Source organism: Castor canadensis, chromosome 1 (assembly GCF_047511655.1).
Source record: "Castor canadensis chromosome 1, mCasCan1.hap1v2, whole genome shotgun sequence".
NCBI classification, from domain to species: Eukaryota; Metazoa; Chordata; class Mammalia; order Rodentia; family Castoridae; genus Castor; species Castor canadensis.
This window is the reverse complement of record NC_133386.1, coordinates 7,931,055-7,957,899: the sequence shown is the minus strand read 5'-3', so window position 1 is coordinate 7,957,899 and position 26,845 is coordinate 7,931,055. Positions and strand designations below refer to the sequence as shown.

The 26,845-nt window shown below is 44.5% G+C and overlaps 3 protein-coding genes, 2 non-coding genes and 1 pseudogene across 6 annotated transcripts; 3 read left to right on the top strand and 3 right to left on the bottom strand.

Annotated features, from left to right (window-relative positions):
* Window positions 1-370: 370 nt before the first annotated feature.
* Acat2 (acetyl-CoA acetyltransferase 2) lies at window positions 371-14,315 on the top strand. The gene is made up of 9 exons (XM_020158618.2): window positions 371-528; window positions 1,123-1,257; window positions 4,525-4,706; window positions 6,252-6,369; window positions 9,319-9,462; window positions 10,880-11,002; window positions 11,648-11,802; window positions 12,835-12,945; window positions 13,330-14,315. Exons 1-9 carry the CDS (start codon window positions 474-476, stop codon window positions 13,498-13,500), a joined length of 1,194 nt encoding a protein of 397 aa, XP_020014207.1. The 5' UTR covers window positions 371-473; the 3' UTR covers window positions 13,501-14,315.
* LOC109683000 (cytochrome c oxidase subunit 7B, mitochondrial pseudogene) lies at window positions 6,565-9,312 on the top strand (annotated as a pseudogene).
* On the bottom strand, window positions 13,170-21,425 carry Tcp1 (t-complex 1). Its single transcript, XM_020158616.2, has 12 exons — window positions 21,209-21,425; window positions 19,832-19,917; window positions 19,499-19,627; window positions 18,596-18,693; window positions 18,086-18,196; window positions 17,550-17,731; window positions 17,137-17,263; window positions 15,873-16,048; window positions 15,369-15,492; window positions 14,870-15,062; window positions 14,561-14,724; window positions 13,170-13,927 (listed from the first exon to the last, which is right to left on the bottom strand). The coding sequence occupies exons 1-12, from the start codon at window positions 21,270-21,272 to the stop codon at window positions 13,711-13,713; spliced, it is 1,671 nt and encodes a 556-aa protein (XP_020014205.2). The 5' UTR covers window positions 21,273-21,425; the 3' UTR covers window positions 13,170-13,710.
* Window positions 15,178-15,309, bottom strand: LOC141416575 (small nucleolar RNA SNORA20). The gene has a single exon (XR_012441225.1). It is a non-coding gene; the product is annotated as a small nucleolar RNA SNORA20 (small nucleolar RNA).
* Window positions 18,287-18,424, bottom strand: LOC141416630 (small nucleolar RNA SNORA29). The gene has a single exon (XR_012441260.1). It is a non-coding gene; the product is annotated as a small nucleolar RNA SNORA29 (small nucleolar RNA).
* Window positions 21,426-22,115: 690 nt separating the features above from the next.
* On the top strand, window positions 22,116-26,340 carry Mrpl18 (mitochondrial ribosomal protein L18). Of its 2 annotated transcripts, XM_020158612.2 has the most exons (5): window positions 22,116-22,334; window positions 22,619-22,793; window positions 25,166-25,397; window positions 25,820-25,871; window positions 25,981-26,340. In XM_020158612.2, the coding sequence occupies exons 1-5, from the start codon at window positions 22,283-22,285 to the stop codon at window positions 26,046-26,048; spliced, it is 579 nt and encodes a 192-aa protein (XP_020014201.1). In that variant the 5' UTR covers window positions 22,116-22,282; the 3' UTR covers window positions 26,049-26,340. The 2 variants fall into 2 exon arrangements, with proteins under 2 accessions (XP_020014201.1, XP_020014202.1); XM_020158613.2 differs by lacking the exon at window positions 25,820-25,871 and having other exon boundaries at window positions 22,118-22,334.
* The last annotated feature ends 505 nt before the right edge of the window (window positions 26,341-26,845 follow it).

Below are 26,845 nucleotides of genomic sequence, written 5' to 3'. Positions count from 1 at the left end.
CCCATTCTTCATAATTTCGAAAACCTCCAAGTTAGAAAACAAAACGAGAAACCAAACTCAAAACATGAGACGGTGCACTACACCCGTCGGTCCAGACGAACACATAACGGGGAGGGGGCACTCGGTCCGCAGCCATGGGACCCCAAACCCTCCTCCCTGCAGCCCCGACCCCACAGCCCGGTACACCGCAGCCTCTCGCCCCAAGAGCATCCCAGCCTGTGGCCCGGGGCCCTCCCCGATCTCCGAGTCGTGACTACAGAGGCCCCCGGGAGCTCCGGCCCCCTGCAGCACCGCCCCGCGCCAGCCACCCACCCGGACGTCCCAGCCTCGCGCCTGCGCACTGCGCGGAGGCGTCGGGGGCGGGCGGCCTGAGGCTCCGCCCCCCGGAGGGGCCTGCGAGCCGCCGGGAAGGGCTTTACCTCACTCGCAAGCCGTGCAGTGTGGACAACGGAGGCGGAAGCAGTCGTGGCAGGATGAGTGCAGGCTCCGATCCCGTGGTCATCGTCTCGGCGGCACGGACCGCCATAGGTGAGTGGTCGGCGTGCCCGGCGCGGGGTCCCAGCTACCTGCCCCTCTGCATGCTCACGGAGGGCCGGACTTGGGGGAGGGGCAGTGAAGAGGAGCGAGCGCGGGGCCTGGCCGGGTGGGGATCCTCGGGATCTCCGGAGCCCCGCGCCTCGTTGCTTCCCGGCCCGCCCCCTTCTCGCCTGGTGTGCCGGCTCCGCCCCTCGTGCTCGGATTGGCTCCCCGCGGTAGAGCCACCGCGCTGCCCGGTTTTCCATTGGTTGCCGCAGGCAGGGACCCTCTTTCGAGATCCCTGATTGGCCGGCTCCGCGAGGCGCTATCCATCTGCGGGTGGTGGCCTGAGCGCCAACTCCGTACGGGGGTCGGGCTGGTCAAACAGCAATTAGCGGTCGAAGCCCCATCTCTAGTGCCGCAGAGTTCCGCAAGCCCTCGGCCCGCCCGAGCGCCGGCGGCTTTTGTTTGGGAAGCATGGCGCCCAGTCCCCCCCGTCGGTGTTCTTCCCAAACGACGCCCGTCTTGCTGGGTGCGGGGCCAGGTGGCTTCTGCATTGTCCTCGGGCTTCAGGTGTCTCTGTCTCTCTCCGCCATTCTGTCGCAGGCTCCTTCAATGGTGCCTTGTCTGCTGTGCCTGTCCAGGACCTGGGCTCGGCTGTCATCAAAGAAGTCCTGACCAGGGCCAAGGTGGCTCCGGAGGAGGTGTCCGAGGTCATATTCGGACACGTTTTGGCAGCAGGTAACCCAGTGGACCCAGTGGACCCCCGGCTGTTGACGATCACCCTGTCACCGCACGCTGGCCCGCTGGCCTCCCCTGCTCGATTCCAGCTCCAGCCCTTCCTGCAGACCCACCCTCCCCAGCTTCATCTCAGCCACTGCCCTCCTGGCCCACTGCCCTCCTGGCCCACTGCCCTCGCTCTCTAGAAGCAGGCGGCCACGCGTGACTGTCCCCGCAGTGTCACACTTGCGGTGGAAATGTATGTGCCAGGTGCCGGGCTCGCTGCCGGGACACTGGCCCTGACCGCACGGCCAGTGCCCTCCCCTCGGGCTCACCTGTGTTGGGGAGAGCTGCTCCTCACCGGCAGGGTCCTGGAGGAAGACGGGGAGTCCTGATGGGTGACCCTCTTCCTTCTGAGTCCTGATGGGTGACCCTCTTCCTTCTGAGTCCTGAGGATGTCCCTCTTCTGAGTCCTGAGGATGACCCTCTTCCTTCTGAGTCCTGAGGATGTCCCTCTTCCTTCTGAGTCCTGATGGGTGACCTTCTTCCTTCTGAGTCCTGAGGATGTCCCTCTTCTGAGTCCTGAGGATGACCCTCTTCCTTCTGAGTCCTGAGGATGTCCCTCTTCTGAGTCCTGAGGATGTCCCTCTTCCTTCTGAGTCCTGATGGGTGACCCTCTTCCTTCTGAGTCCTGAGGATGACCCTCTTCCTTCTGAGTCCTGATGGGTGACCCTCTTCCTTCTGAGTCCTGAGGATGTCCCTCTTCTGAGTCCTGAGGATGTCCCTCTTCCTTCTGAGTCCTGATAGGTGACCCTCTTCCTTCTGAGTCCTGATGGGTGACCCTCGTTCCTTCTGAGTCCTGATGGGTAACCCTCTTCCTTCTGAGTCCTGAGGATGTCCCTCTTCTGAGTCCTGAGGATGTCCCTCTTCCTTCTGAGTCCTGATGGGTGACCCTTGCTAGTTAGTTGTTAATAACGAGCGTTGGATCTCGGGGTGTAGATCGGGAGAGTGCATGGTTAAGCATTCATGTGGCCATGGCGTACTCCACCCAAACCCCCAAACCATAAAAATGAGTTACATGGGCATTCAGTGGCATAAATGCCGATTAATTGTAATTATCATTAGCAACATTTAAAAGCAACTGCTGCTAGGCACTGGTGACTCACGCCTGTAACTTCAGTTACTTGGGAGGGTGAAAGGCTGAAATCAGTAGGTTCTCATGGCAAAAAGTTCATGAGACACCATCTCCAAAGTAATCAGGGCAAAATGGATTGGAGGTGCGGCCCAAGCGGCAGAGGGCCTGCTTTGTAAGCACAAGGCCCTGAGTATAAACCCCAGTTCCCCCTCACCCCACCCCCCCCAAAAAAAACTTCTGTTCTTGCCTTTTGTGTGTGTGTGAGGGTTGACTAGGCTGTCCCATCCTGGAACTGAAGTGCTTCCCTTTTGTTGGCTCACTGAATCCTGCTCATAAGTCTGTTGAATCCTGTTGCCATTTTAGAAATGAGTAAATGAAACTTTGAGAGATGAGGTAACTTACCAAGGTCACCAAAGTGGAGCTAGTACTTGAACACAGATCCAAGGCAGGTACTCTACCGCTTGAGCGCTACCTCCAGCTCAGTGCTTCTTTATTAACCCTAAGTGCCTTCAAGATGGAGGGTATACAAGAAATACATAAAATTTGGGCTGGGAATGTAGCTCAGTGGTAGAGCTCTGGCCTAGCATGCACAGGTTCTGGGTTTGATCCCCAGCATCTCAAGGAAAAAAAACCAAACCAAAACAAAACAAACAAACACCTGCCTAGCAAATGTGAGGCCCAGATTTCAAACCCCAGTACTGCCAAGAAAACCCCACAAAACAAAAAATTCATCCTTTTGTTTGTTTTTGGCAGGACTGGGATTTGATTCTATAACAATTTTGTGCGTGTGCTGCTGGGGATTGAATGCCAGGGCCTTCACTTGCCTAGTGTGTACTAAGCAAGTGCTCTGCCACTGAGCTGCATTCCCAGGCTGGAACTGGGGTTTGAACTCAGGGCTTCACGCTTGCAAAGCAGTTGCTCTACTGCTTGAGCCACATCTCTAATCCACAAAGCAAATTTTTATAAAGGAGTTACTTGCCTAAATGCAAATGTAAGTTCATTGTAGCTTAAAAAGCAAGAACCTTATATTATTTTCTAAGTGTCTGATATGAGTTTAATTCAGGAAATATTTTGATAATGACTTTTCAGTCTAACTTTATCAGTTTTTATCTTTGAGACTAATCCCAGATTAATAACACTGTGATGGATATAATTTTTAAGTTTTGTCAGTGAACCATCTGTTAGATGTTTTTGTATTGTTCTGTTTTTGATGGTGCTGGGGATTGAACCCAGGAATTTACACATGCTAGGCAAGCACTCTACCACTGAGCTACATCCCCAGCCCTTGGGTTTTTGAGAAAGAATCTTGCTATGTAGCTCAGGCTGGCCGGAAACTCAAACTCCTTCTGCCTTTTCCTCCCAAGTGCTTGGATTAAAGGTATGCCAGCACCATGTATGACTTTGTTAGATTTTTTTCTTTTTTGAACAAACTCCAAAGAAGGTCCTAGAATTGGGTATATCTGAAACTTTATTTAGAGTGACTACTCTAAATATTTACTGTTGACCGTTTGATAACAGACAGTAGTGCATGGATGTTTGAAACTTTTAACTCCATCCCCTCCCTTCTCTGCTACTCCCCCACTAATGGAAGTCATCTCAGTTCTGACTGAGGGCATCTGTTAGTTCTGATTTTGTGCATAACTTGTTAAGTAACCACTAATCCATAATGTGATGAATAATAAGCAAGAAAAGACCTGTTTCTTTTCAGAGGGTTTCCTCTTTAAGTAACTCTCCTTTTCTCATGGGAGCAAAAGGCTGCAGTTGGAAATGTTAATGCCTATGTTCTGCTTCATGTGTGTAAGAAGTGTGTGGGTAATACTCCTTGGCTAATACACTTGGTTTTAAGTTTCCCATTGTGAAGAAAAGTCAAGCTCTATCAAAAGACAGATATTACAGCTCTGTCTTAAGGTATTACCTTTTTGTGGAGGTGAAGGTGTGTATCTGACATACCTAGCGAGTACCACAAGGCAGGATATAAGCACAGGCTAGACTGTGAAGTTGGAAGTGTTTAGGCCTTTCTGCCTTTGGTGAGAACTTGGCTGTAGGCTTTCACAAGTGGCAGGTGACCTAGTTGGCAGTTTTGCATGCACTTGCACCCTGATAGCGTACCTTTCTCCTTGATTGCTGAGAGGCCTCTGTGTTCTTTCTTCCAGGTTGTGGGCAGAATCCTGCTCGACAAGCCAGTGTGGGTGCAGGGATCCCCTACTCTGTTCCAGCGTGGGCCTGCCAAATGATCTGTGGGTCAGGCCTCAAAGCTGTGTGCCTTGCAGCCCAGTCCATACGGACAGGTGACTCCAGCATTGTGGTGGCAGGAGGCATGGAAAGTATGAGCAAGGTAAGGCCTCTCAGGAGATGCCTCCCATTGGCCTCTGTGGTCACCTCATGGCCCTGTCACAGCTGAGCAAGATGGTGCATATGAGAGCTTAAATGAAACGGTGAACAAAAACTGGATTTTACCTTGACCCCTACCTGAATGTTTATTATTCTTAGATTGATTGCGAAGTCCCATTTAAAAAAAGCCTATCAACCAGTGCCAGTAGAACAGAATATATTTTTTCTAAACTGCTGTTTCTGAGGCATGCAATATTTTCTGAATTAAACCCATAATATTAGTTGATGGATTTCCTTGGTTGGATTTTATTTTATTTATTTTTTTTTTTGGTTTTGATTTTGAGAGGGGGTCTCACCCTGTAGCCCAGGCTAGCCTGGAACCTGGGATATAGGCCAGGCCGCCCTTGAACTCACAATCCTCCTGTCGCTGCTCCTGAGTGCTGGAATTACAGGTATGAACTACCATGCCTGGCAATATCCTTGATTTTAAATTTCTTTCCCATTGTGAGGAAAACTTAACAGTCAGTTGTTGCCACTTACCTTCAGTTATATGATAAGGAGGACCCCAGGAATCAGACTTTGTTGACCTTTTGGAGGTATGGAACATGAAAAAAGCCATGGTGGTAGCCTATAGTTGCAGCTGCTTAGAGGACTGAGGCAAGAGGATCACTTGAGTCCAGAAGAAGAGACTAGCTTGGGCAGCATAGCAAGACCTTGTCTCATGACAAGAACTAAAACACAAAAATGATTGTAGGAAGGAGGGCCCGGGGACTGGGTGGAGCCCTTCTTCAGTAGCTTTGCTGGGTGGGATTTGTTTTCGCGAAGTTCTGTCCCTCACATTGGCACAATAGTAAAAAATACATCTCTGCTTCCTAGTGAGGCAGCTCAGGGTCTGACCTAGGAATCTGCTAGGCAGAGACCAGTTCAGCGCAGCCATTGCAGAGGCTCAGGAGGAGGCCAAGTTGAAGAAAGCAGAAATGGTCAGTGCGATTCTGATGGCATTGTACCAACATCACCAAAGCGTGTACTTCCCAGTAAGAAAACCAGTTCCCAAGCCAATTTAAATGCGACCATTTGGGCTCCAAGCCCATTCCTCTTTCCATTTTCTTCTAGATGTTACTGAGTTGGTAGAAGTTAAGAATACCTACTCAGAATTTCCTGCCCAGTTAATTCGGCCATGTGATTATTCTCCCTGTAGGGTTATATGTCGTGAGCATAAGTAATCATTGGTAGCACTGTTTAAGCCCTTAGTTAACCTCTTTATTTAATAGAGTTTTAGTTGCCTGTTTGGAAAGATAAATAGGATTCCTAAGGAAATAAGATACAGAAATGGGCATGTAGGAAAGTAATGGATTCCTAAGAGGAGGAAGGGGTTGTCTGCCAATCCCAGGGATCTTCAGGTCCTGGCCTGGGGAGGAGCTGGTAGTCAGGAAAGGGATACAAAGGGGAGTAAATGAAGCCTGGGGAAGTGCTAGATGGTTCTGAGTGGAATCCTGATGAGAGGACTAATCACAACCAAACCTAAATCCATTTCTGTTTCTTATTCCAGGCTCCTCACCTGGCTCATCTGAGAACAGGAGTGAAGATGGGTGAGATGTCACTAACTGATAGTATACTCCACGATGGCCTTACAGATGCATTTCACAACTATCATATGGGTATCACAGGTAGGCAGATGTAGGTGAAAGTGCACTAACTTTAAAACGGTTGACAAAAAGCACATAATATCAGTGAGTCTTGTTGTCTCATGCTCTAGGTCTGGCAAGGAAGCTGAGGTGTGAAATGGTGCCCAGAGAGTAAGTGCGTGTTTTTCAGGCACTTCGTGAAGGGTGGCCAGGTGGCCAGCATTTGCTTCAGGCCTAATGCACTTAGGCAAGGAGACAGTCTGTGTGCTTCAATACATGTTGGCTCACTGACTCCATCCTCAAGTTCCCACACAGTGTCTGCCAGAAGTGTCACCCACAAGCTGGCACAGATATCAATACAAATTGGGCCAGCTACAAGATTGGTCAAGAAGATAAAAGCCAGAGACAGGAAAGCCAAAATCACAGATTTTGATCATTTTAAAAGTTACGAAGGCAAAGAAAATGAGCAGCATAAGTCAGGCGCTGGTGGCTCACACCTATAATCCTAGCTAATCAGGAGGCAAAGATCAGGAGGATTGCGGTTCAAAGCCAGTCTGGGCAAATAGTTCTCAAGACCCTATCTCAAAAAAGCCTATCACAAAAAAGGACTGGTGGAGTGGCTCAAGGTGTAGACCCTGAGTTCAAACCCCCGTACTGTATATATAAAAAAAAAAAAATAGAATAATCAAGATGAAATTAGGAAAGTTTAAAGAGTAACTCTCCAGCTCTTTTTTAAGGGTTATCTGGGGCAAGTTTGCACCAAACCAACAGCTATAGTTGTGGCAGTTCTGTCTTTAGCTCCACAGTGTTTTCCTTGGCCAAAAACTGCCTAGAGTTGTCTCCAAGTTCGAAGCATTCAGCAAACAATGGTAAGGCAGAGCCACCAGAAAAGGAGATCTGATTTCCATGACAAGTATGGTAATGCTGTTTTAGCTGGTGGGCCGCTTTCTGTATTGCTGTGTGGACATACACAGCAACACAGATCGGAATAGAGTGAAACCTTTCTCCTGTTGGCAGAGTCACCCCAAAGGAATGGAGAAATCAGTAATCATGCCAGCTGGTATAACACTAAATTGTTTCAAAACCAACTTATAGTTGATGCCAAATAAAAGCACTGCATACCCATTAAAAGATGGTATATTGAAGAAATAAAGCACATTTAAAACCTTAATTTAAAAAGAAAGGAAACAGCTCCTGAAAGTGCCTCCGTATTGCTAAAGCAGCAAATGCGGCCGCTGCTCTGGCTGCTAAAGCTAAATAACAGGGAAAAAAGATGACCACTGAGGCAGGCTAGAGGTTCCTGCCCAGAAAGCCACAGGCCAGAAGTTCTGGGAACTCAGAAGAGTCAGAACACCTCAGCCCAGAAAGCACTTGCTCCAAAGGCGTCTGGCAAGAAACCCAGGAGCCTGTTCGGACAGTAAAGCGTCATGTCGTCTCCTTCTTAGGTGTGTTCCTCCTTACAGGCAGAGACCATGTCCTGGTGCCCTGCTTTCACATAGGTCCTCTTTGATGAACTAAAGTGAGCAAATAAATATTCTGTCTACTTTGTGAATATTTGACATTAGAGAATGGTAGAAGTTAGAGAAACCTCACAGTTCTTCTGAATCCATCCCTACATTTTACGAATGAGGAAATGGGGCCCACAAAGAGTGGTTCTGTGGCAGAGGCATTATCAGCGCTGAACCAGTATTTCTGGTACTGCACAACTGAGTCAGAAGTAATGTGTCTCGAAGGCCCCTGTGTTCTACATTTACTGACAGTGCAACTGGGACCTTGGAAGAATCCGGACCCAAATCTTTATTATATATAAATGTTAAACTTAACAAATAGAATGGACATTAGATTTTAGGGTTAAGGAAACAGCTCTTGAGAAATTAAGCACCTTGCTCAAGTGCATGCAGCAGTGGCTGTGGTTATAAATCAGGTGCAAAAGATAATGGGGGGAAAAGGTGAGAGTCCCAGCAGAGGGGACAATTTGTGCAAATGCAGGGAGAAGAGTAGGTCTTGGAGATGTGGCCAGCAGTGAGAAGCTCAAGGCATCTGTGCATGAATGAGAGCCACAGTAAACAAGGCTGAAGAACACCAGCAGACTGTGGAAGGTGCTGAGGACCTTAGCTGGGTCTTAGTGCCCTAGTGTCTAGGCCAGAGTTTCTGACGTAATACTCAGACAACTGATTCAACATCACCAGGGTGGTCATTACAAATTCAGATTCTGTTGGGGCATCAGTGACTTACACTTATAATCCTAGCAACTCAGGAGGGCAGATACCAGGAGGATCGAGGTCCTCCAAAGCCAGCCTGGGCAAATAGTTCCTGAGACCCTGTCTCGAAAATACCAACACAAAAACAGGGCTAGCAGTATGGCTCAAGTGGTAGAGTGCCTGCCTAGCAAGCGTCAGGCTCTGAGTTCACACCCAGTACCAATAAAAACAAACAAAAAAACCCCCTGGAAATAGCCCAGGTTTCTATCAACAGGTGAATGTAACAAAGAGTGGTATGTCCGTACCACAGAACACTGCTCAGAATTAAAAGGGAAAAACTACTGATAAACTCAGACATGACTGAGTCCTACAAACATGCTAAATAAAAGAAGCTGAGTTGCATTTAGTCTCTAGTTAAAGAATCAGAACATTAATGCTTTAGGGTGAGGGAGCCTGGTAAGGCGCCTGTGAGAATCTTTAGGGTGGTTCAGAAAGACAACATTGAACAGAGCAAAAATATTAATGGTTAGTCTTGATACAGGTGAAAGTTTACACTTTCAAGTTTGCACTAGAAAGAGTAAGAGAGAGTGATGGAAGAAAGAAAATGGTGTCCTTAGAGTCACTGCAGTTTTCTGGTGCACTGCTAGGGGAGGAGGCGCACCTGGCAGAGCCCTGCCCCTCAGCTCACTGGAGATCCTGCTAGTGTGTGCAGTCAGCATGTGAGCAACTTGAGCTACCAAAACTCAGCTCGTGAAAATGTTGAGTTTTTGCTGTTTTTTTTCCCCTTTAGCTGAAAATGTTGCCAAAAAATGGCAAGTGAGTAGAGAAGACCAAGACAAGCTTGCAGTTCTGTCCCAGAATAGGACAGAGAGTGCACAGAAAGCCGGCCATTTTGACAAAGAGATCGTACCAGTCTTTGTGTCTTCTAGAAAAGGTGAGTGTATAAACTGTAATGATTTAAATATTGACTTATATACAGTTAATGTCTAAAACAATAATAAGTAGGAATGTTTATAAATTTTATCTTAGTTGGTTTTCTTAGGTTGCAAAGATGGGTCTTGGATGCATCTGAATGTGGAAAGGGATGATGAAAAAGTGGGATATGGTAACAGGGGAACAGTCAACGTAAGTGTCCATGGCTGCTTTGTATGGCCAGTAAGTCTCATGGTGTATTGGCTCATGGTTGTTAGGAGGTGACAGCTAGCCTGTTTGCCCTCCAAAGGGGTAGTGGTGGGGGATGCTTAACCTCCACTGTGTCCTGTTGCTCATGTGTGCACCTCACATTCACTTTTCTAGAGGTGGGTCTTTTTGAGTCACCTGCTGTGATCTAATACAGAATGCTGCAGTCAAGTTCCCTGTGGATAACTGACATCTCAGGTCCAGCTCATATGGGAGGCTGTGAGAGTCCTGATCCACTCAGATGTAACAAGCCAAAGGCTGTTACAAACCATAGCACCTTGTGCATGTACAACTCATAACTGCTTTCCTTGGGAAGGGTTTGGGAAAACATTCAAAACATCTCACAACGGCAATTCTCACAAAATGGTTTTTTTTCCCCACAAGATATACAAAAGATACTTATTATAAACTTATGAACAAGCGCTTGAGTCAGAAATGTCATTTTCCTTTTACCAGACTCCTAAAATGTTTTAACACTTTTTTGTTGTTGTTTTCTGTGTGGGGGGCTGGGGCTTGAACTCAGGGCTTTATACTTTTAAAGCAGGCACTGTACTGCTTGAGTCACACCTCCAGTCCATTTTTTGCTGTGGGTATTTTGGTGATGGAGTCTTGAGAACTATTTGCCAGGACTGGCCTCGAACTGCCGTGCTTGTAGGATTACAGGCATAAACCACTGGTACCCAGTCCACAGTTTTGTTTTTTTGTGGTACTGGGGCTTGAACTCAGGGCCTACACCTTGAGCTACTCCACCAGCCCTTTTTTTTTTTTTGTGAAGGGTTTTTTTGAGATAGGTCTCACAAACTATTCACCCACGTTGGCTATGAACTGGGATCCTCCTGATCGCTGCCTCCTAAATAGCTTGGATTACAGGCGTGAGCCCCAGCACGCGGCTAAATTAAGTGTCTCTTTTCTGGTCCTTTCTTTTTTTACTTACCTATTTTTTTGGTGGTACTGAGGTTTGAAATCAGGGCCTCCACTTGCTAGGCAGACACACTCTACCACTTGAGCCACTCTACCAGTGCTTCCATAGTAATTCTTGTGTGTATTTTCCTCCTATTGGAATGAAAGTAGGTAGACGCTAACACTTTTCTGCCAAATGTGAGTCCTGTTTTTGAGAAACATTCACCACCATCTCTGCACTAATCTTGGGGAACTGGTTTTACTCTTTTCAGGTCTAACTGAAGTTAAAACAGATGAGTTTCCTCGCCATGGGAGTAACCTCGAAGCCATGTCCAAGCTAAAGCCTTACTTTCTAACAGATGGGACAGGAACAGTCACCCCAGCCAATGCTTCAGGTTTGATGTCTGAAGGGTATTTGAGGGGAATACCATCTTTTTTAAGGTCTACCTCATAAATACTTCTTTAGGAAATATCTTGTAGTTTCTCTGCATTTGATTATTGACTTAACCTATACTAAGAATTGATTTGGTTTCTTTTTTAGACATGGGAAGACAGGGTCTTGCTGTGTAGCCCAGGCCAGCCTCAAACTCACAGTCCTCCCGCCACAGACTCCCAAGTGCTGGGCTTACCCAGCTTGATTTAGTTTCATGACATCTCAAGTAGACACACATATAAAAAGAATAAATTAAGAACTCGAGTTCAGGATGAGCATGGTGGTACATGACCATAATCCCACTACTCGGGAGGCCCTGATTCGAGTCTAGCTACCTTTATACTTTCCAGTATCAGAAATGCCCAGTACTCCTTGTGAGGCCTGAGTTTATTTCTTCCATTTTCTTTACTAGGTCTCCCCTCCCCCACTGATATGGGGGAAAATCTGGTTGTAATGTTCTGTGGTCAACTAAATCAGACTCCAAACTAACATTTCTAGCTACACTGTGAAGTCTGCTGAATGTAACTCAGTGTCTTAGGCAAGAAAGCAGGCAGATACAGATAAGCTACTGAAAGAGCACTGTGCACAACTCCCTCATGTTTTACAGGCATAAATGATGGTGCTGCGGCTGTGGTTCTTATGAAGAAGTCAGAAGCGGATAGTCGTGGGCTTACACCTTTAGCACGATTAGTTTCCTGGTCACAAGCAGGTGTGGAACCTTCCATTATGGGGACAGGTCCAATTCCAGCCATAAAGCAAGCTGTGAGTGTAACTATTTACACATTCTCTCTTCTCCGCTACATTGATAGGAACTCTGAAATCAGATTAATAACTTGTAATTCTGTGCTGTTATTCCTATTAGGTCTCATTTGCTGTTTGTATTTTGTAAAATGACTTGTCTTCTCCTTAAGTGAGTTTAGTTCTATTTCCAGTTTCTCCCTATTGTGAAGAGTAGCCAAGAACATCTGGATCACTTTTTTTTGGTAGTACTGGGGTTTGAACACGGGGTTTGGCCCTTGTGAGGTAGGTAGGTCCTCTGTAAAGCTTGAGCTGGATCCTTTTTTGGTGGAACTAGCATTTGAACTCTAGCCTTCACACTTGTTAGGCAGGTGCTTTGCCACTTGGGCCACTCTGCCATACTACAAACCGTTCTGCTATTCATACCCTGCACATACATCCAACTGTATTGTTAGACGGTTACAATTTCTCCTTTAAGGCTTGTTTTAGAATACATTCTTTGGAATTAATGTTGCTAAGGGAAAATGTTTATCACGTAGGAACACTCCACAGTGGCATTTCTTTTTTTGGTGGTACTAGAGATTGAACCAGGGACTCATATATACTAGGCAAGTGCTCTGCCACGTGAGTCACATCTCCAGCCCTCTTATTTTAGTCTATGTAGTCCAGGCTGGCGTTAAACTTGAGATCCTCCTGCTTCAGCCTGAGTTCAGTGTTAGGATTGTAGGCATGCACGTGGCTTATGGTTTTCTGGTCCTTTAATGTCAGTTTTCTGTCAACAATCGCTTGCCAGGCGCCGATGGTTCATGCCTGTAATCCTAGCTACTCCGGAGGCAGAGATCAGGAGGATTGCAGTTGGAAGCCAGCCCAAATACTTTGCAACATCCTATTTGGAAAATACCCAACACAAAACAGGGCAGAGGACATGGCGCAAGTGGTAGAGGGCCTGCCTAGCAAGCAGGAGGCCCTACATTCAAACTCCAGTATCATGAAAAAACAAAAAAATGGCTTAAGTTCATCCTTCCCACCTAAGTTTCTCATTCATTTTTCCTTTAGGTCTCAAAAGCTGGCTGGTCTCTGGAGGACGTGGATGTATTTGAAATCAATGAAGCCTTTGCAGCTGTTTCTGCTGCAGTTGCTAAAGAACTTGGACTAAACCCAGAGAAGGTAAACACAAGCAAGTTGTCCTGAGAGTCTACAATCACCATTTACAACATGCTCTTACAGCTGTAAACAGTATTAAATTAGGTGTTTTCCAGGTTTGGACACTTGGTAATGGATGAAGTAAAGTTTCTACTGGGACTCACTTATTTTCAGTTTACTGAGAACATGAAGTAAACAGTTTACTTCAGCAGGGCATTGTGAAAAGAACAAGGGAAGGTAGTCAGCAGTAGATGTCACAGGCATGAGTTTATTCCTAAGCAGTTACAGTGAAAACTGAGCTTGAAAGGGTGGTGTGCTGGCGTAACATTTAAGAGGAAAAAGACAAACCTGGGATTTTAAAGCTCCATCCACAGAATAAATGACTTTAAATCTTTTCTTTCCTCTTAGGTCAACATTCAGGGAGGGGCTATTGCTTTGGGCCATCCTCTTGGAGCATCTGGATGTCGTATTCTTGTGACTCTGCTATACACGCTGGAGAGAATAGGCGGAACCCGTGGTGTTGCAGCTCTGTGTGTTGGGGGTGGGATAGGAATAGCAATGTGTGTTCAGAGAGAATGAACTGCTCAACAGTCATTTCTCTTGCACCTCATTTGTGAAACTAATGAAGTACTAAATTACAATATGTGAGATCAGAGGACCAAAGCTAAGGACAGAAACCATCTTCTACTTCACAAAAATCCAAGTTGACAGCTTGCTGTACTTTAATGTGTACCAAGGTGTAAGATACTGCATCTAGTAACATTGTTATAAATAAAGAGGAAAATCAGATCAGTCATCAAGGGCTCCAGAGTGAACAGCATCTTCATAACCTCCATGTTTATCATCTTTACTTTCTGGGTGTAACTTTATAAGATCATCAATTCGAAGAATGGTAATTGCGGCTTCTGTTGCAAATTTCAAGCTCTTCACTTTAACTATGGTTGGTTCGAACACCCCTGCTTGCTTGTTGTCTCGTGGTTTACCATTGATCAAATCAAGACCAATCCTGTAATTAGGGGAAAAAAACTGATTAAGTACTTGATTAACCTCTTCAGATTAATTTGATAGGCTTATTATAGCTATTCCATTCAAACCTTAGTCCTGAGAAATGCTAGGACCTGCAAGCGTAACACTGAGTATTGCGAAGAGGCTGATATGGGGCTGTCTTGGTTTGCGTAAAGACACATTTCTCAGAATGTATCCCCTGTAAGCTGTGCATGACTGTGTAAGGAGGCCGGCTGAAAACAGATACGGAGCATTCTAAAATCCTATTCTCCTGGACATTCCTGTAGTAAAATGACTACCAAGTGAAGCAGGCTAAGAATCAGTTGTTAACCAAGATATACCAGTGTAAATTATGAGTGACTGAATAATAAACACTTGTGATGCTCTAAGTATTTGTGCCAAGTCTAATTATCTTTTAAAATGCTATTTTCCAAAGACCAGGAAGGGCTAAAAAAATTTGTCACAGAACCAAGGTACCATATGTGATAAATAAATAAATGAACAACACAGGGAAATCAGGTGTCAGTGGCACAGGCCTAAAATCCTAGCTACTTGAAAGGCTGAGATTGAGATGAAAGAAAAACAAAGGAGGGCAGGAGGAAAGAAGGAAGAGATAGGGAAATTGTATGCTTACCATTTTAGATTTTTACGCTCTGGGTTAACCTGAGCTTCATTATGAAAAGCTCTTAACTTTGCAACCAGATCGGTGGAGTCCTGGGCAGCATTAACTGCCAGTGTGTTAGGAATGACAAGAAGAGATCTTGCAAACTCAGCAATAGCAAGCTGTTCTCGAGACCCCTAAGGAAAAAAAAAAACATTATCTTTTCACAAAAGAAAAAAAATTAAAGCCCACACCAGCAGCTAAGCTTTTAGACAGTGTATTAATAAAACACAAGCTTAATCCTCACCTCCCACACCCTTTTTGAAAATAAACAACTCTTACCATGCTGGTTGCATAGTTTTCAAGGTATATGGAAAGGGCTGCTTCTACAGCGCCCCCGCCTGGGACCACTGATTTCGACTCCAAAACTCTCTTCACTACACAAAGAGCATCATGTAGAGAGCGCTCCATCTCGTCACACATGAAATCATTTGCCCCACGTAAGATAATTGATGCAGATGTACGAGCTTTAGTACTATTAAGAAGAAAAATTCTTAGTATTTTCATAAAATAAGGTCACATATTAATTCACTGCAAGAACCCTTGATTAATCTCACTTAAGCAGGACATTTACACATACTGTACAAAAACGATGTCTAGACCATGCAGAAGAGATGAAATATAATTACTTCATCACAATTTACAACGGCCAAATATTATTTTATCCCATGCGTATAACTGCTCATATCATTGAAAGATTACAGCAGCAAATAAATGGGAAGGAAATTTATTTTTACTCAACAAATCTGCATAGTTTTACAATTTAGAAAGTAGTTCTTACTTTTTAATTAAGATGAGTTCATCATCACAAATTCTCTCCTGGATCACCTCTTCTGCTTGTCCCAACATTGTAGCTTCAAAAGTTTCTTCACCTTCCAAATTGGCCAAGGTTGACAGAATAGTTGCTAAGAGAGTTAAAGATATGTAAGTGTTTTCTTTAGTGATGATTTAATTAAATATCTTGTCTCAGATTCAGAAACACGTAAAAGTGACCCATCCATTTTAAGTTTAAGGTTTATAGTTAGGAATCAGACATGCAACTGTCTTATACTAAGATGGAACTGTCATTTGTGAGGTAAACAAAATCAGTTCATAAATTTCCAATGAACTCAGTAAATAACCTTTCCAGTTACATGAAAACGGCTCTATAAATACACTTGTTGCCCAAACATGGCAAGTGAAAGTTTTTGAAGCTTAGTGTCAATATTCCAATGTAAGAAGACCTTTGACACAGTCACATATATTAAGGTGAGATATTTTATCTGAGAGCTCGCAGAAGACATACCTCCAGAGGCTTTAGCAATGCGCTTAAGGTCCCTTTTTAAAACTCTTCTAACTGCCATAGCGCCAGCCTCCACAAAATACTTCAGACACATGTCATCAATTCCACCAGTGGTTAGAACGACGTTAGCACCAGTTGCCAGGATCTTCTGAATTCTCTCCTTGGTGATATCCGATTCCCTACAAAGTATTTTTTTTTTTTTTAAGAAACCCAAAACTACCTTCAGTATTTTTAAAATGCTACAACTTCCATTAAGTATTTTTCACAAAATAATTGTAGGCTAAATCACAACAATAGCTCTTTCCCATCTACAACCACAATTTAAATTAGTCCAATTCACGGAAAAATTTAAGGAATAAAAACCAATCACTTTGCTCTTCCACCTTCAAGTTTCTAATCATGAAGTGTGGTTAGAAAGAAAACAGGGACCCTGCCTCAAAGGATCTAATAGGGAAAGGAATTATTAATCACACTTCCTGGGCACGTGTCACTGAAAATATGCAGAGATTAGTACGAGGTATGAATCTAGCCTATGAAGTAGAACCATTAGTCAAGAAAGGGATTCAGAGATGAAACTACAAGGATTGGAGTGTGACTCAAATGGCAGAGCACCTGTCAAGCCAGCATGAGACCCTAGTTCAAACCCCAGTATTACAAAGAAAGCCTGCAGGAATAGGCAAGACCAAAAAAATGAAGAACTTTGCAGGAATAACTTCAATGTTCTATAGCACAGTAGGGTAACTGTGGCTGACAACTGAATACTTCAAAATAGTAGAGAAGGAAGGACTTGGAACATTCCTAATTCAAGTAAATCCTCAATCTCAGAGGTGACAGATACGTAGATCATCCTGATCCAACCTGCAAACACTATATATATATATATATATATACTCTGTAACAGTTACTACAGGTCAATTAAAAATAGAAATATCCACAAGATTTGAATGAGCAGGGTCACACAGTAGCAGGCATGCAAAATCTTTCAGCATGTCAACTAAGGAACACCACCTGCAACCCTAGGCATAGTCAAATACTTAACTGCTGTGTTCTGTACTGTTTTTTGATGAAATAGAATCCTGGTTTTTACCTCTTCAATCTCAATATCCTCATAAAACCGTATTTCACAATAAGGGTATCACTCCAAATTTCTATTAAAAACATCACATTTTCTAAATTTCTGGGAGATAGCACTTTTTACTATCAACTGGTCCAACCTAAGAGTAATTTATTATCACCCCTTTTGAAGGCCAAAAATTGCCCAATATACCTCTGTCTGATTTGGTCCAACTTCTCTGGGTCTGTAATAACCACCTGTACACCAAGCTTCATTTTTGTTTTCTGCAGGCTGAAGTCAAGGCAAGCAATTTTTGCATTAACTATTCTCTTGGGCATGCCTATAAGTGAACATAATACAAGGTTAATTTGTAATGCTATGGTTCATAAAATACACCTACACTTAAAATTGTAAGAGTAGAAGAAAAACACATAAACCCAATTTAGATGGCAACTTATTAAACCTTAGAAAAGTTTAGTGGCATGTAATTTCTTTTTGCTTACACCCACTCTAACATTTCATATGTTCTTAAGTTACAAGCTATACTTGACTTGTTTGTTTTATACAAACAAAAAGCTGGTCTTAGACTATATTAATCTCATTCTGTGAACAATCCTGAGACTTACCCTGAGATCCCACCACACAGTTGAGTGCATAGCCATTGACTAGCATGCTTTCTGTCTGACTTCTTCCGTGGGCTTTCAGAATGTTAACAGAATTGACTGGGTAGCGAGCCTGGCCTCTTGCATCTGTGTATTTAATAGCAAGTACAGCATCTACTACCATATTAGAGAAGAAATCACCATTTCTACACCAACAATTAAGGATAAGAACAGACTCCAAATGAAGAAAGAATACATATGAAGATCCAAGGCAATTCAAAGGGACTTTGTTTTAGCAAGCTCATTCATCAAAGAAAAGCTTCTTTTGTTTTTCAAGACAGGGTCTCCCTATGTAGCCCAAGCTGGCTAGAAACATGCTAATTCTCAGTCTTCCTGCCTCTGCCTTCCAAATGCTAGGATTATAGATATGTCACCCTGTTAAAAAAAGGCACAGACCACCAAATTACTAGTTTTTACCACTGTGTGCAATTCAAATTGCCTTTATACATACTTTACAATGCTTTTGAGGGGGGGAAAGAGAAAAGACCATCCAAGGATACATTCCAATAATTTTGGAAGACATGGATGTCTTAGCAGCATTAATCAAGCAATCTCTTCCAAGCTCATCCGTATTAATAATTAGGTTTTCACTGATATAGCGTACTGCTTCCCTGTGTTAAAGTGTGGGAAAGAAAAACACAAATTCACCACTCAAACCTTTTCATTTCATCACATTTAAATGTCAAAATGTCACAGGCAATGATTTTCTGTTCAGCCATTTCATATAGAAGGAGGACAATGAAAAAATCCTCCCTCTTCAGATCATGGCACCTTTAATCTATCCCATAAGCATAGCCACTAAAATCTATTAGGAGAAAATGTGGTAGTCAAATGGGAAAAAGACACTAGCACTCATTCTTATTTCAAGTATTGCTACTTGAATGCTAAACACAACTTTCTCAAATAAAATTTTGCCATTTGATCAAAATTTAGTCAAAACAGTAAGAGACAGACCCTTTACAATAATTATATCAAACAAAAACATTTTCCCTTAATACAAACATTCTTACTTGCAAGCAAGTCGATAGCCACTAATAACTGATGTGGGGTGAATTTTCTGTTTGACTAGTTCGTCTGCATTTTTTAGAAGTTCTGCTGCAATAATAACCTGTTGAGAAAACATTCATTGCTCTAAGTATATAAGGACTCCATACATGCAATGCAGACATAAAAATAATACTAAAATGGTCACATAACCACAAAGGTAATTGTGGGGAAATGAACAGGCTATTGAAAAAAATCAAAATATTCTGTATACAAATGGCCAAAACTAGACAGAAGCCAGAAGAAGTCTAACAAACTAGTTCAACAGCACAACAGAAGAAAACACACCTCCCTATTCATTACTTTCAGAGATTGAATGCTCCACAAAATTTAAATTCCTGACTAGGAAAAATTTTTTAATTAAAAAGGCAAAAAATTCTGTATGGGGGGTATCTATGCTGTTCATTGGTTCAGTCACATTAATTACTTTCTCATGCTCACATTCTGAATTCCTGAAAGTGCATTTAAAATACAAGTTGAAAGCAAAAGTCTAAAAAAAAAAAATCCAAGTTGCAGGTAGTGAGGAGGACAGGAGACAACAATTCAGAAACCATTAAAAAAACAACCCTTTTGTCTGGGGCTAGGGGCATTGGCTCAAGTGGTACAGTGCAGTCTAGCAAGTGTCCTGAGTTTAAACCCCAGTACCACAAAACAAACAAAACCCTTCTCTAATGAATAAACATTGTGATACTGAAGACAGAAAGCACCCCAAACCTGAGTATTTAAAATGAGGGGCTATTTTTAATTATCTCAAGTTCCTTTCCTGTTTAAATTCTACAGACTGTTTCTGACCCAGAAATAAAACGTAAAGCCTCACTCAACTCTGGAAAAATAGCCATTCTTTACCTATTCCCCAGGTAACCACCTACCACTGAGGTAGTTCCATCACCAACTTCTTTGTCTTGCAGGTCAGCCAGTTCACAAAGAACTTTAGCTGCAGGATGTTCTACCTCTAGTAACTTCAGGATGGTTGCTCCATCATTAGTTATGGTTACATCCTAAGGAATTTGAAGGGGAAAGAGGTCAGCATAAATGGCCTGCAGAAACATGCTCTTCCCTGTATTAACAAAGCACTATGATAACACACATTGAGCTTTAATATGCCTTCCAATACCAGGATTTAAATGAACATAAAGAATTTACAGAGCAAAATATTTAAGATTTTTTTCTTTAAAGCAACCAACAATCAGAGATGTACTTACACCAATGTCATCCACTAACATTTTATCCAAGCCAACTGGACCAAGAGAACTTTTTACAATATTGGCAATAGAAGCTGCAGCCATAACTGTAGACAATCAATGAAAAAAAAAAACAAAAATTTAAAAACTATGTCCAAAAAACATACACAGCACCTCAGTAGCCCAAATCAATACAACATTATTTTAAAAAGCACTAATTTAAAAAGTCTAATGAAGGACGCTAGCACATTTCAATTGTTAATGTACTGCATAACCTGATGTGAAGTGTTTTCTGGATGAGGCAGTACTGGAATTTAACTTGGGGCCTTTCACTTGGATATCAAGTGAAATCAACAGTTCATTGCTGGTTTTTTTTTTTTTTTTTGGTGAGATTGGAATGGGGGGGATCTGATTAAAGCATGATGTATACATGTGTGAAATACCAAGACAAATCCCCCTTGAACTATCAATATACACTGAAAGAAAAAATGGAGGCCAGGAAGGTAGAACAGGTCCTTAGGGGAGGGTATCCGTGGAAAGGAGGAGAATATAAGAAAAGGGTGGAGGATGAATATGGTGGGCGTTACTTTGTATTCACGTATGAAAATGGAACAGTAGGACCTGTAGAAAGGAAGCATGAGGAAGAACGATGGAAGTGGTGAATCTATAATTAAGACATACTGTAAGCACATATGTCAATGTCACAATAAATCCCCCTGTACAACTATTATATGCTTAAAAAAAAAAAAACCCACAAACGGTTCCTTGCTTCATAAAAAGGGTAATACTAGCCTTTTCCTTCATACCTTGGCAGGTGTTTAGAAAAGCAATCCTATTTAATTAGAGTACTTGTTTGTGATGTGAATAAATGAGCAGGGGAAGGTGCTGACTTCAGTTTCGTTTAAAGGAGAATAACGATCACAAACCGGAAAGAAGACGCTAGCGTGGCAAGCGCGAGGCCCTGGGTTCCATCCCCAACACCAAGAAAAGAAGCCCAACACTGCCAATCGCACACCTCCCAGAACAGCTCAAGCGACGAGCACAGGTGACAGGGCTTTCCTAACATCCCCTCGACGCTTGCTTGCTCCACGGTAAGGACCCGTCAGCCGCGCGTTCTGGACGCGGGGCCCCGGGCGTGGACTGCGGGGAGCGCGGAGGGGAGCAGCGCGAACGTCCGCAGCTTCGCCAGGCACGTGGTCGCCCGCGGGCCGCGCAGTCGAGCCTGCTCTCAAGGCCAAAGGCTGACTCGACCCGCCAGGCCAGGTCGGCCCCGATCGGCCGATGACCCATCCCCGCGAGAGGCCTTCCTGCCGAGGGACACTGACCGCTGGCAGGCGGGCAGCCACGCGCCGCCCCAGCGCCGCCCGCGGGCCAGAGCCAGGCCTCCGCCGCCCTTACCGTTCTGGGAGCGGATCGCCTCTCCAGTGCTGCGGTCTCCGAACACGGACAAAGGCCCTTCCATGTTCACGGCAGTCCAAGTTCACTCACACCGCGGGCAACGCAGTATCTTAGCCCCTAAGACGGGCGGCGGCCACAATGCAGCGGCGACGGCGTGAAGAGGCCCGAGCAACACCGCGGGGGCTGCTGGGTAACACACCCCGCCCACTCCTCTGCAGCCGAGAGCCAGCCGCGAGGCACGGCGGGAAATGATGGAGGAGCGGAAGAGACGCACGAACTTGCCGGAAGTGAGGCATCAGAAGTGGGTGGACTCAAGTGTTTTTGTCAAATTAGTGACCTGGTGAGAAACGCGCGAAAGTAGAGGACGGAAGTCAGTATCTTGGAGAACTCGCTCCAGGAAAGGATGCGCATGCGCGTTTGGACATTCTAGTGCCTTCTAGAAAAGGTGGTCGCTAGGGCAGAGTTGGAAGTTACAGTGTGATGGGCTTCCGGGGGGTGGGCTCTTCTCCAAGGTGGGGGTCGGATTGTGAGCGAGTCTTTTGTCCTTATATTCTTGTCTTCCTTAAATGCTTGCTCAGGGAGCATCAGGCAAATTGGCCGGAATATGTGGCAGGACTCAACGAGTATAAGCTTGGGGTTCTGCACCCAGGTGGGATGGGGCAAGCTTTTCCCTGTAAGGCACTTTGAGAAAACTGCACATGCTGTGCCCCTACTTCCTCCCAATGGCCATTTACCAATTATCTGCGCGTACCCAGCAGTGATCAGCTAAGCTTTGTGGGTGGCCTTGGGCGAAGCCCGCCCCCTCTGGCGGGAGTTGCTACGAGGTGGTTGGTGGGCTCCGCGCCGGCGTGCGCCTCGACGTAAGCGGCGATTGGCGGAGCCGAGGTAACAGATTGTGCTCTCGGCCACTCGGCGGTAGCGGCCTCGTTAGTTCCGGGTCGTGGAGGTTCCGTGGCCTCCGGTATCCTATAGCTTGGTTCCTGAGCTCGTTTGGCCGGGGACAGTTAGCCGCCCAGACGACCGTGAGGAAAGGAGGCAAGGCTCTCCGAGGCTCTGCCCGAGGTCTCCTTGGCGATGGCGCTTCAACCGCGGTTCTGGAAGTTGCGGTCGATTTGCAGGAGCCTGGGTAATTCATCTCGCCCCACTCGCAGCCTGCTCCCCGGGGCTTGCACAGAGCGTGTCCGTTTGCAAGTCCATTTCGTACTCGACCTAGCCCTTGAAAAAGCAAACGCGCTACCGGCACTGGGATGGCAGTAGAAAGTGAAGGACCGGGGACTGTGGTGACCGGAGCCTGCGGTCAGGCGGACGTTTCGCCCTTGGTCCAGAGCCCGCAGTCGGGGTGGGCTGGGGACGGAGTTGTGACCGCAGTAGCGGCTCTTTGAGGTCCGTGTGCTCGTTTCCACTTCCTAGAGTGTGGGTTCGCGGCCCTGTCTACCAGTTCCACGCCGGCAGTGGAGCCTTTGGAAAATGAAGCTGTTGCCCCCGAGTTCACCAACCGGAACCCCCGGAATCTGGAGCTTTTAGGTGTAGCCCGGAAGGAACGGGGCTGGGGGACCGTGTGGCCCTCGCGTGAGTTCTGGCACAGGTAATTAAGTCAGTGCGTGGTGCCGCGCGAACCTTCTTCATCGGTGCGTTCACTGACCGCGCACGCCGGTCTTCTCGGGACGCCAGGGCGGGAGTGGAACGGACAGCCTGCTGACAGGTGTCTGGAGAAGACGTCAGAGTGGGGGACCGGGTGCCTACCCAGGCCTCTCCGTGGAGGTGACACTTAAATCCCTGAGACCTGAGAGGTAGGAGGAAGCCAAGGCAACTGCTAGAAAGAGCATTCCTGCAGACGAAGCTGCTCGGATGGCAGTGAGCTTGGTGTGCTTGAGGAGCCGAGTTCAACGGGCACAGGGGTGAATGAAGTAAGATGAAAATGGAGAGAGAGGTGGGAGATAGGTCCTGAGCTTTGCAGGTTAAGGTACACAGTTAAGAGCATTTTCAGTGCCACGGGAAATCTATGAGATGATTTAAAGTTTAAGCCTGAATGAGCTGGTTCCTAATGATCATTGTATCTGCTTCAGGAAGAATAAATGTTTAAGGTAGGGGGTTAAAAGAGTATTGTTACAGACACGAGATACTTTGTTATAAAGATGGTCTTCTATTTTATTTTGAGGGATTAAGCCCAGGTCTGGAGCACAGTAGGCCAGGGCTCTACCACTAAACTACATCCACAGCCCCAAAAGCTTTCCATTTACCAGAAACTGTGCTGGTTATTTTAAATATATATTCTCATTTAATTCTTAAAACTATGTTATGGACCAGGAACAGTAATTTTCTCCGTTTTACAGGAGCAGGGAAATTCAAACTGAGGGAGACAAGATTACTGAATGCCAGAACAAAGATTGAAACATGATTTATATGACCTTAGAGCCAGGACTTGAAATTATTACCACCATGCTGCAGCATGTAGGTATTTATCTGCTGCTTGTTTCCTTGGTGCAGATTTGTCAAAGTGGAATTTTTTTGTGTGTGACAGTACTGCAGTTTGAACCCAGTGCTTTGGGCTTGCTAGGCAGGTGCTCTTATCACTTGAGTCATGCCCCTCTCCCAGCCCTTTTTTCCTTTAATTTATTTTGGATAGGGTCTTTGCCCGAGCCTTAGACTTCTTTTCTCCTTATCTGTGCTTCCTGCACCAATGGGATTACAGGTGTGCACTACCACACCTATTTGTTTAGATGGAGTCTTGCTAACTTTTTGTCTGGGCCTGCCTGGAACCATGGTCCTCCTGATCTTCACTTCCCAAGTAGCTGGGATTACAGAGGTGAAACACCATGCTTGGCCAAAAGTAGAATACTTCTTAAGGACTTTATAAAGTTGTAAGAGCAGATTAGAAGTCAAAGGTAATATATTTATTCAGTAAACATTGGGTCTATACACTTTCTAGGGATTGTGCCAGATATAGGAAATACAAAGATACAATGGATGTCATCCCTGCCACCAAAAGTCTTTGACAGTTTCATGGTAGAAGGTGGAATAGGGATGATAATGTGTTACAGTTGCTATGACATATTGATATATTTTTACCTAGTGTATAGGAAGAAGTTAAAGGGAGTAGTCAGTTCACTTTGAATGTATCTGGATCTTGGCTGACAGAGCGGCTCATGTGTTAGAGTGCCTTCATAGCAAGTGTGAGACCCTAAGCCAAACCCCAGTACCACCAAAAAAAAAAAAAAAAAAATCTGGATCTCAGTATTTGGATCATTTAAATAACCATAGACCTATCCTACCCAACCCTCTGTTTGCCATATTTATCGTACTATCGGTAGAGAATTTTGGAATATTCCAGTAGTAAGTAACCTTCGGCACTGAGCTCTAATCCTTAAACACATAGTTTAAGACAAAATCCATTCAAATCTTTTGCCTGTTACTATTAAGTTATTGATCATTTTTTCATTGATAATAGGAGGTTTTTTTTTTTTTTTTAACTTATGGACATTAGCCCTTTGAAAACATGTTTAAATTTTTTTTTTCTTTTTCATTGCTTATCTTTTGATTTCAATTTACTGTTTGTTGTTTGCCTGTTTTTTGAGGTGGGGCTCCCTGTGTAGCCCAGACTACCCTTGTAGTGCAGTGATCTTCTAGCCTCAGCATATAGTAAATATGTCCTTATCCAGTGTACATTGTACTTCAGCTCTGCCTCTTGAAGTCCTTCTATGAGGCATCTATGTAAATAAAACTCAGCTCTTCAGAAGTATCAAGTTTCTCTTTTGATACTTGAAGTTAAGTGGAAATATTTGGTTTATTATTATCGGGTATAGTTGCACAAAGGCAGAAGGATGCTTACTTTTCCCAAGAAAATCTAGATTACGTATGTTGAAGTAAATCCACCAAACATTAAATTGAGAAATATTTAGGTAGACATTTGGCTGGATATATTGTTTTATGACTTAATTCTCCTATTGCCTCATTTAGGTTGCGAGTTATAAGGACTCAGCATCATATAGAAGCACTTGTGGAGCATCAGAATGGCCAGGTTGTGGTTTCTGCGTCTACTCGTGAATGGGCTATTAAAAAGCACCTGTACAGTACCAGGAACGTGGTGGCTTGTGAGAGTGTAGGACGAGCATTGGCACAGCGCTGCTTAGAGGCAGGCATCAACTTCATGGTCTACCAACCAACCCCTTGGGAGGCAGCCTCAGATTCGGTATTTCTGTTTTTGTGTACTTACTTAGAAGATACTGTAGGGCTGGGGTGTAGCCCAGTGGTAGAGTACTCACCTACCAGCTACAAGACCCTGGGTTCAATCCCCAGCGACATGCAAAAAATGATAAAAAGTGTTGTGTTAATTCTTGAGGAAACCAGTTTCTGTGTACTTTGCATGTGTTCGACCCTGTGGTAAGTAATCTGACAGCATCACCTCATTTAATCCTCATAGTAATCGACAGGGTACTGACTAGTGCTCCTGCTCTGTACACAAAACAAAGTCAAGAGTTGGTGTGTGGTGGATTTCAAATTCAGGGTCACTGGTTCTATAGTACCACAACGTCAGTATTGTACTTTCTGTTCGTATATTGGACATGCATCTGATTGCTGTCACCTCTATTTCCTTTTTCTCATGCCATTAAGACAACTCAGGAAAACCAGCAGACAACTCAGGAAAACCAGCATTGGCTGGGAGGTCAGCAACAGCAAATCAGTTGTTTATTTTTTTTTTGGAAAGCAAAATATTTTTGACTTTCTTGAGGGCTGACTTAATCTTTTCCTTTTTTTCTTATCCTCAAAATTAGATAAAACGCCTCCAAAGTGCTATGACAAAAGGTGGTGTGGTGCTGCGGGAGCCTCGGAGGATCTATGAGTGATAGAGTGGAGGTGTTGAAAATTCTCAGCCACTACAGCCATCACAAGAGCATCTGGAAGAACCAGCGTGGACGTTTTATAACAATAATGTAACAGTGCAGGATACTTGTAGTTTTCGCATCCTTTTCCCCCTTATGTGTGTGTATGTGGCTTTGTTTTCTTTGTTTTAATCAAAAAATAAATTCTTTCACTTTCTTGGACACAAGCAAAGTACTAAGGAAAGCAGTCACAAACTACAATTTAACTTTTAACGTGTTTGTAAGTTATATAATAAAGGCATATTCTAAACACTTAGCTTTTGGTTATATGAACTCTCCAGCCTATGAGCTCCTTGTGGCACAAGGGCACATGTGAGGTTTGTGTAAAGCCCTGATTCCCATGGGTGGCTCGTGGCTCATCATTTCAATGAGGTTGTTGAAATTGTGAGTGACTGTTTTTGATTATTTTGACTCTTAATAGATGTCAGTGTAAACTTAGAACCAATCACAGTAGTGAAGATAGAATCGAATGCTCAGCTCCCTTGGGCTCTTAGTTCCTAGTGGGCAGAGAGCCAGATCTGAAAGAGGAGTACAGTGAGGAACTGTAAGTGGAGATGGAAACTGAGGGACACCGTGTGCTCAGTTTGCCAAGAAGTGAGAATTCTAATTGGTTAGGAGATGAAGCTTGAAAGACAAACAAGTTGATCTAGGTTCTCTCTTTTTTTTTTTTTTAAGCATTGGGGTTTTGAACTCAGAGCTTCGCACTTGCAAGGCAGGCACTCTTATCGCTTGAACCAAGCCACCAGTCCGCAAGTTT

Bases quoted from the DNA above. Each gene is read 5' to 3' on its own strand.
- Mrpl18 (XM_020158612.2), top strand. From the start codon at position 22,283: ATGGCGCTTCAACCGCGGTTCTGGAAGTTGCGGTCGATTTGCAGGAGC. The intron at 22,794-25,165 runs GTAATTAAGTCA...TGCCTCATTTAG, and splicing joins TCGCGTGAGTTCTGGCACAG to GTTGCGAGTTATAAGGACTC. The intron at 25,398-25,819 runs GTATTTCTGTTT...CATGCCATTAAG, and splicing joins GGGAGGCAGCCTCAGATTCG to ACAACTCAGGAAAACCAGCA.
- Acat2 (XM_020158618.2), top strand. From the start codon at position 474: ATGAGTGCAGGCTCCGATCCCGTGGTCATCGTCTCGGCGGCACGGACC. The intron at 1,258-4,524 runs GTAACCCAGTGG...TCTTTCTTCCAG, and splicing joins CGGACACGTTTTGGCAGCAG to GTTGTGGGCAGAATCCTGCT. The intron at 11,803-12,834 runs GTGAGTGTAACT...TTTTTCCTTTAG, and splicing joins TTCCAGCCATAAAGCAAGCT to GTCTCAAAAGCTGGCTGGTC.
- Tcp1 (XM_020158616.2), bottom strand. From the start codon at position 21,272: ATGGAAGGGCCTTTGTCCGTGTTCGGAGACCGCAGCACTGGAGAGGCG. The intron at 16,049-17,136 runs GTATATTGGGCA...AATACTTTGTAG, and splicing joins TTGGACCAAATCAGACAGAG to GGAATCGGATATCACCAAGG. The intron at 14,725-14,869 runs GTAAGAGTTGTT...TTTTTTCCTTAG, and splicing joins AAAACTATGCAACCAGCATG to GGGTCTCGAGAACAGCTTGC.